Here is a 9,380-nt window from a genome sequence, read left to right as displayed (position 1 = left end):
ATTCTTTTATGCTTTCTTTAGTTTTAAATCATGTATATATGAGTAGTATTTAAAGAAATTAGTTTCATATCACTTTCATTATTTTCAGTTGACAGCTTTAATTTGTATTTTAGTATCAGTTTGTATATTATTTTGAAGCTAGGTTATAAAATCATTTCTAATCTCATATTAAAAAGTCTCAAATACTCATCAAGACCCGATAATGTAAGATTATTACTAAGGTCAAAAGGTACTGTATAACAGAGTTAAACAATTGATAAAAGCTTTAAAACTTGTCTTTGTACAATTTGGCTTTTCTTAAAGTTTAGCACAGTTTTCAGATTTTGGCTCTCCAATTTATATAAATACCATATATAAATACCAATACCACCTAAGTGGCGAGGCTTTTGTCTGCTATTAATTGAACATTCACTAAGAATATGCTCTAGACCTTAGTTGTCCATTTCATAAACTCTGTCCATTAACATTAGTAGACATTAGTATCGGAGATACTTAACTAATGCAAGTCAAACTGTAGGTTACACTGATCTGTGAAGTGCATATATGATATTCTTGATTATTCTATTATCTATCTATTATGTTATTTGATATTCTTTACATTAGAATAACAATACGATTTGCTTGTCGTTGTTTAACACTATTGTAGAGGTCATACGATTCAACTTGTGAACTCTTAATTTTTAAGCATATACGAGTATTAAAAATTATTACTTAAAAAGTATATTGTAGTATTATTTTCTAAATCTAAACATGACAATTCATTTGGTGTTAATTTCAAAAACCTCTAAATCCTCTTAACATGCAATCAATTGTTGCAAAAGAAATTGAGGGATTGACTAAATCGCGGGGTAAGCTGACAGCGACAATTACAAAGGCAATCAACCGGATCCACAAAAAATAAACGCTAAGACTAATTTGCACAAACGTTGAATAAAAATTGCATATAAAAATGCAAAATCCTCAATAAAAGCGAATCACTTCCATTTGTAAAAGCGGCGATAAAATACATTTGAACGTTTTAAAAATCGCACAAATTCATCTGAAAGGTAACAGCAATAGGAGCAATTTTATTATATTTAATAAAAAAAAGGAACAATAAGACAATGAAAAATAAAAAATAAATATCCTTGTTTGCTCCGTAGTATAGAATATTTTATGAGTGCATTCAGTATTGGCTGGTTGGATCCTTTGTGCTGTTGGATTGTTCACGTGCATACGTTGACATATTCAAAATCGAAATCAAAATCGAAATCAAAAATAACAACAAAAATAGAAGTGACATTTGGTCACAAGTTTTGGAATTCGTATTTGAAATACACTGGAAAATAGTGACATCTACGTATAAAATGGACCAAACAACGAAAATGAATTAACACAAAAGCACGTTGTTTGGCGACATTTCCGTTTCCGTTACAGTAAAAACCGCAGAAAATAATTTGCACAAAAGGAATCCAAAAAAAAAATTATTTCGATTTTTTTTCGGAAAATGTTAAACAAAAAAAATCTCAGCAAACGCAAAAGGTTTCGTGATTTGCGGTAAAGTTTTTCATTGTTTTTTTTTTTTTTTTTGAAAATTAAAAGGAAAATTGTTTTCTTTTTTTTTTCTGTTATTGTTACGTTGGTTTCACTCTTGTCCTTCTGTCACATTTGTGTACATTTTTACAATTGTGTTATTGTGTTCGTGAACTGTATTTTGGTTTGAAAACATTTGTTCACAGTTGATTTGAAGGATATTTTTGTTTTGCTTGCATTTGCAGCTACAAGTCCTTGCAGTAACTTAAAAATCCAAACAAAGCAAACCGCAAACTGTAAATTGCAGTGCAACATTCTGAGAAGTTCAAACAGAGCAACGGAAACAGCTGAAAGGACGCGCATAAAAAGCGGAGCTAAGCGAAAGGAATAAAAATGATGTTGAATGGCATTTACCGCACTCAAGTGGCGTACGCAATCTTAATCGTCCTGTCGTTGACTTCGGTCCGTGCGCAGCAGCCCAGGCGTGACGATGAAGTAAGCATTGTCATTGTTTAGCTACATTCCGGTTTCAGTTGTTTTATCCTCTCTCAATTTTAATGAAAATATTTTAATTTATTTTATCGTTTAAAGTATCCACCGCCAGCAATTCTAAAAATGGCAAAACCATTTCATGACACTTGCGTGCAAAAAACTGGAGTCACTGAAGGTGAGTTTAATCTCAAATCTCAACACTAGCATTCTTAATTAGCCTGGATAGACTGTGATACAAACAAATTCATTGCGAAATGGGTTCAATATGCGAAGAACGCAACATTTTTACTCAACATAGAAAAGTGTTTGTTTCTAAATTACAGGAATTTTTTATTTTAATTAAATTAATTAATAAATTTTTACATTCAAATAACAAACTTAACTCAGCAAACATATATTAACACATTTTCATTTAGAGGCCATAAAAGAGTTTAGTGATGGTGAGATACATGAGGATGAGAATCTGAAATGTTATATGAATTGCTTATTCCATGAAATTGATGTGGTTGATGACAATGGCGACGTGCATTTGGAGAAACTTTTTGAAACAATACCAGGAAAATTACGTGAATTACTAATGAACATGTCAAAGGATTGCATACATCCTGAGGGTGATACACTCTGTCACAAAGCCTGGTGGTTCCATCAATGCTGGAAGAAAGCCGATCCTGTGGTGAGATTTATAAGAAATATGACTCTTTTATTTTTTACTAATTTCTAATTATTTATTAATTATTTTCAGCACTATTTTCTGCCTTAAAGTAACAGCAATTATTCCTGAAACTTGGCTAATGAACTTGACAAGAACGAAAAATGAATTCTATACTTTCTTTTACTTAACTTTAAAACAGTTGTTATTATAATCCATAGAATATATGATGTATAATTTGTTTTGTGTTGTAGATATATGATTCAATACTAGTAGTAAATAAAGAGCATTCAAAATGAAAATATGTTCTTATGATTATAACATTGCATAAAAAGATAGATATATATAAAAATTCGAAGAGATTTAATTTAAAGAGTTATTTTACTAAAAAATTTAAATATAAATTAGAATGAAAGAAAAAACCACGTTTAAGGAATGGATGTATGAAATATTACAACTGCAGAACTCGGAAGTGCAGCGATTAAAAACCCATTTCAGCTTAGTATTTAGCAAGCTAAATTGCACAAGGTCAGAAATGCATGGTCGAAATTATTTAGGGGCAGAATACTTAAAGATGTAGAAAGTGGGGTTGGCGACCTTGGTTGTAGAGTGGAATGTACGGCGGATGGGTAAGCTCCTACTCAAAACAGAGGGCTTGGATTTGAAGGGGCTTGTACTTTATAGTGCCAAAATAGCAAGGCTCTGAGGGGGTCTACTTAGAGGATGTGGACGAAGTATTCCGGACGAATTATTTAAGTATTTTCTGTAGACATTGCTTTTGAATTCTATTTTGTATTATTAGTGAAGTTAGGTTGCACTTTTTAATATTTTACTTTTCACTTTTTTGACCTTCTATCAACATAGAACTAGAAATATTCTTTGACTATTGCTTTTTTTAAAATAATAATTTAAGTTGATTTTCGCAATTAATGAGATAAATTAAGTTTTAATTGCTTTAATTGTTTTAACAGCTTGCTTAAGTGAAGTGAAAGGGTTTATTTCGTAATTATTTCGTGCTTTTTCACTTTTTTTGTTAAGTTCGCACTTCTTTGTTTTTCTAAATCTTCATATATCAATTAGTTTTTTGAATTCCCTTCGCAATTTTTTTTTTTATTATACATTAGTATTAGTTCTATGTTACTACAAAACAATTTTTTCCTAAATACATAGTTCAGAAACTGTTATTGTACCATATTCACTGACAAATTAATTTGAAAACTTAATAATTAATGAACACATAACTATATTTAAAGTATTAAAACTTTTCAAATCCTTTGCATCAAGAGCACATGTGCTAATTTTGTTTAAAATGCATATTAGCGTGTAAATGAAGTACACGGCGTTTCAAACAAAGTTTAAACAAAACACAAAAATAAACTTTGTTTTCGTTGCAAAGCACAAATAACCATGAAATACTTTTCAAAATAAAAAAGAAATGAAATAATGAAGTAAAAATATAGCTAAACAACAAAAAGTTGGAAAAAAGGATCGTGCAACAAAGGACCATATGTTGGCGGCGAACAAATGTTTCCTTATTTATGTAAACACAAACAAAAATGTGTTGCAAAGTATTTGGTACAGCAAAGAGAAAAATTATAATAAAAATACACAAAAAAAAAAAAATTATTTTATATAGAAAACATTTAAATGAAGCTTGAGATGAAGAATTCAAAGCATTTCACAGTTGAAAAGGATTTTATAATGCCTTGAAAAAAATATTATACACGTTTTTATTGCACTTATTTTTAATGCGTACCTTATATTAATTTATATATGTGTAAATATTATTATTATTTATATATATAAATGTGTATATTAAATTTTGCAAACATTTATATAGAAATATATGTGCAGACAAATATTTTTTTTTATAAAATGACGCATTCTACTTTCAACTGAAATTATAATAAATGCCAGAGTGATGTGAAGCAACAACAAATTCTGCGCCGAAATGTAGGCAACAAATTTATGTGTTAACATGATTTACGCGTACAAGTCCTGTACGTAAGCTTACGTTTAAGTTTGTGTAAAGTGCGAATAACTGTGTTTAATTTTTGTGTATGTGTTTGTGTGTGTATATGTGTGTGTCTGATTTTGTGAAAAGCATTGCATGAAGGTAACAATTATGCGTAAAGTTTTCTTATGTTAACAAGTGTGTGAAACATGCACAATTTGAAGGTTCCTTTTGTTATTTATTTTTATTTTTATTTTTGTTACATTTTTTTTTGCTTTTTATTATACTTTAGTATTATTATTCGAATTTCTTATTAAACAATACATAAATATATACGATATATATGAAATAATATTATGTGTGAGCGATTTTATTTTATTGCGCTATGAATACAAAAAGCAACAGAGTCACAAGTAGTAAATATTTCATTTGGATTTTTGTTGTTGTTTTTTTCTTTTTTTGGTACATATTTTGGGCAGTTTTGGCAGAAAATAGCGCCAAATTTATGAGTAGAAATTAATATTTACGTTTGGTACATATAATTACTGTTCGCAGTAAAATCATAAATCACTTGTGCTAAATACATGGTGAGCACTGCCAACAGCGTCAGTTTTGACACGAAATGGCGATTATACCAATTTTATATCAAACAGGTCATTTTTTAACCTACGTCCAGCTTAATTACATGTATTTATAAATAATAAGTTCAATGGCATTACCGTGGAAACACTGGTATGGCAGGAGGATCATAGTTAAGCAACCAAAATATTGATGAAATTTGGAAAAACTATAGTTGCTTCAGCTTCAGTTTTATCCATACAAAAAGATGCACTATATAAATATAGAAACTGAAATCCTTTCACTAACAATAACTATCCTAAAAAAATTAATGTATGAACAATTGTTCACCCGGCCTTCACTTCAATTGGCTCGGCATAAGTTCAAATTTTAAATAATTCAAAGTTGTTTCTTGTGTTGACTAGATTCTGATAACTATAAGTTAAATAGGATCTCATAAGATTCTCAAGAGCATTTTCGTTTTACTTTAAGTACGAAAGTTTTAAATACTTTGGGGTGCTTTAATCGGTAAGTGAAAAATCTTGAGAAATATATAGTAGTAACAAAACAAGACCGAATCGATTGGTCTTGGCTTACTATAGTTGGATCCTCGATAGGGCCAGCTTAACATCTTAAGTTATTTATTGAAAGATATGGTAAGCTACACTGAAGATACTGTTTTATTAAAATCTATCATTGCTCCAAAACACCATATAAGGAAATAGTAAAATCATTAGGTCAGTTAAAACTATATATAAAACATATGGCTAGGGGATATACGTACAAGTAGAATCCGACGGTAATAGTTTAGTAACTAATTAAAGTTTGCTGCATTGCACTTAACTGCGCTTACTAATCAAAGTGAGTAATACAGTAGAGAGAGACTTAATAATCAACCCTTGTGGATTTTCAGGTTATGATCAACGAAGAAAACAGCATCAGTATAGCCACTTTAGTCTTATGATGGATCTAGTGTGAGATATAATAGTCAACAATTGAAGATTTTTAGATCTCGGCTAACAAAGGAAGGGGTTCATCGAAGTTGTAGCGGTTGTACGAAAGGAAAATGTCGCTACAGTCGACAGTTGACTTTGAGCAAGATACTCATTCTCTAAATACGTTTAGGTATATAATATTCCTTAAAATATTCAAGTATAGTATCTTGAACTTCGGGGATATGAAGTGCAGTTAAAGCTGAAACGAAGAAAAATACTATTAAGTGAGGCTAAGCCTCAATGTGAGCTGTAGAGCTAAATAATAGTCATGCTGATGATGTTAGAAGCAATAACTAAGTAAGAAAGCTGTTTGAAAGTTACTTTGAGGAGTAAATATATTCACGATTAATATTGAGCAATAAAGAATCCATACTCTTAACTGAGAACATTAGTTAAATTTGCTGCCTTTTAGATACTTTTAGTAAAGTTTATTCATTTAATTTTTAATATATTTTCTTTATATAAAGTTTAACTTAATTTACATCAAATTATATTTTCTTCATTTTTCAACTTAAAAGCAATCAAATTTTATTTAATAATTTTAATGGCAACAAGTGTACAAAAGTTTATATATTTTATTTATTTTTCGTACTCATTTTAATATAACAAACCTAATAAATATTATTAAACTTCATCGCATTAATTTTATAACAAAAACTTTATTAAATTTATGTAAATAGCGCCATCACCTCAAGCATTCGTCGAGTGATTAGCATAATATTTTAATATAAGCAAAGGCATAGAACCTTTGTTTAGAATCCATTTAAGCTGTTATTAAATGTACTTTTAATATATTTTGTTTCATAATTGAGGACTAAAATAAAGGCAATTCCCATTAATTTTATTATATATTCAACATGTGGCGCGCTTGTGTAGGTTATAGATATTTAATACACATAGTCTTCGTGTGCTATCCTTAGGGAACCTTTAAGGTTATATATTGAAAATGTCACTCATTCAAGGATTACTACTTTAATTTTGAAATTAATTAATAGCTGTCAATTACCAATCTGTTAAGGAGTAGTTAATAAGTCATATCCTTTTTAATTTTTTGTAGACTTATCAAACTAAACACTGGTTTCACCTTGTCATCAGCATTGTTAGTAAAATAAAATTGTTTATTTTTTCTTGCTACATTTCTATTATGTATCTTCCTCCTCTGTATCCTTTCAATAATTAGTGTAAAGTTTTTTAGAAAAATACAATTGAAAATTTTTTTTCCATCTCTGCATTTGTCTGTGCTTCGATGAGCATTAAGAAGTACGGAAATTGACGTTTTAGGGAAAGTTTTTCTTCTGAAAGTTTTCAAAATTTATCGCAGGCCAAAAAAGTGAAACTGCTCGATAACCAATTAGTAGCCAAATCTTATCTAAATTCTGATTTCCGGGAAGAAAAAAATTAGAAAATTCTTTTCTTCTCTAGGTATATGTGCACTGGTGATAATTTAACTTCCTTTTAAAATGATTTCCTCTTTGTTGCAAGAAAATTGCCTTTATCAGTGATGAAATTATTTCTACACAATTTAGAATTGTGTCAGATTATAAATTAAATTACGAAATAACTTGAAGGAAATTTGATATTTGTATGAATCTTATTAAGTTTTTAAGATATTCGAATGTCAAGAGTTTAAAACTTTGCAAAAGTGAACGATTAAGGCGGGCATTAACCAGAAATATAATAAATCACAAAATATTTTTCAGTAATTTCATTACTAGAATTTTGATAGAGTTGGCCCCTATTAATGCGACTAAAAAAGATATTCTCGATACTTTATTTATTAACATTCGTCAAATTATAACTGGAATATTCCTAGCTGTACTTACTTACTTATTTATTTGACCATAACAACCCGTAACTGAAATTTCGCTTGACGTAGCATGTCTCTCCAGGCGCATCTGCTGCGTGTGCGTCTTTTCCCATCTCGTACATCAAGTCCAGTTAGTACCCTCTCTACTTAATCACTCTACCAATACAATACATGTGTCTGGTTTAATTGCTTTAAATTTATAATTCTCGTGAACCTCTTCCGTTAAACCATTTGTAGTTGACTTTGCTGGTGATGTCCGATTTGATTCGACTTTTTAAATAGTCGACATTAAGAATATGTTGTGGACCATACACAAGACTAAATGATTTGTTGCTGCAAGCTTTTGGAAGACATTGACGGTCTGCCAAACCTGTATTGTTCAGGTTGAGCTTAAAGCTTTAATGGTTGTTTGGCTATTTGACTTGAACAATATCGTTTTGTGTCTAAGATATTCTGATAGTAGATATCTATCGTAGATATTAATCGCACAGACATCTCTATAAAATACTGACGCCATAGTACTTAGGCTAACGAGTACTCTTTTATACGAATTTTGTATTCCTGAACCCGATCCCTGTTCAATTTTAGAGCCATCTGCATATTAGATAATAACATTGATTGCGAAAGTGATGCAATGGTCTTTCTCCCAGTCTTGGTCTAGTATAATATTTCTTCTTGGTCCTATCTGTGCTATTTGGGATTGCATTATTTAAAGACACACAAAGTCTTCAAATTTCTCTTATTTGATTAACATACATATATAGTTGTGCTTTATTGAACACTCGATTTTTGTCCAGTAGACTGTATGGTGTAGTCAATTATTTTCAAGGATCTTTGTGGACTTTTTTAAAAATGAATTTATTTGCTTCTAGTCACTGGATCTGACTGTGTGTGAGTTATGATATGCGGCTTGGGCTCAAATCCCACTAAGACCACGTTTAAAAACACGTTTGAAGCAGTCTTAATTAGCTTTGTTGCAGAAATAAAACATTATGCAGTTCGTAGTGTTATAAAAAAAAATTTTTGACAAGTTCAACTTAATTTCATCTAGTAAAGCTAAGGAGCAATAGGTCTATGTGTGATTTATGTAGCTTTAGATTAACATATCATACGTATTCGTTTAATTTGAATTTGTACAACTATTTTAAAAGAAAATTTTAATATATATTGTTTTTGTTTCATTATAACGATTTTTTCTTATAATATTTTTAAAATATATTTAGTAAACTATTAAGAAAGTTTTGCAAAATAATTGCATTTACTTTTTAAGTAATTTTCATAAAATTTTTATATATTTATTATTCTTAATGAAATATTTTACTTATTTTAAAATTTTTGTTTGGAATCTTTTACTCCTTATTCAAATCCTATTAACACATTTTAAATGAATTTACATTCGTAATTCAATTTTCA

The 9,380-nt window shown here is 29.5% G+C and overlaps 1 protein-coding gene across 1 annotated transcript; it reads left to right on the top strand.

Moving 5' to 3' along the window:
• Positions 1–981: 981 nt before the first annotated feature.
• LOC119682308 (general odorant-binding protein 83a-like) lies at positions 982–2,951 on the top strand. The gene is made up of 5 exons (XM_038095716.1): positions 982–1,046; positions 1,758–2,007; positions 2,104–2,179; positions 2,421–2,677; positions 2,747–2,951. Exons 2-5 carry the CDS (start codon positions 1,906–1,908, stop codon positions 2,762–2,764), a joined length of 453 nt encoding a protein of 150 aa, XP_037951644.1. The 5' UTR covers positions 982–1,046; positions 1,758–1,905; the 3' UTR covers positions 2,765–2,951.
• Positions 2,952–9,380: the final 6,429 nt, after the last annotated feature.

This window comes from Teleopsis dalmanni, chromosome 2 (genome assembly GCF_002237135.1).
Source record: "Teleopsis dalmanni isolate 2A chromosome 2, ASM223713v2, whole genome shotgun sequence".
Classification (NCBI taxonomy): domain Eukaryota; kingdom Metazoa; phylum Arthropoda; class Insecta; order Diptera; family Diopsidae; genus Teleopsis; species Teleopsis dalmanni.
This window is presented reverse-complemented; position numbering and strand designations above follow the sequence as displayed.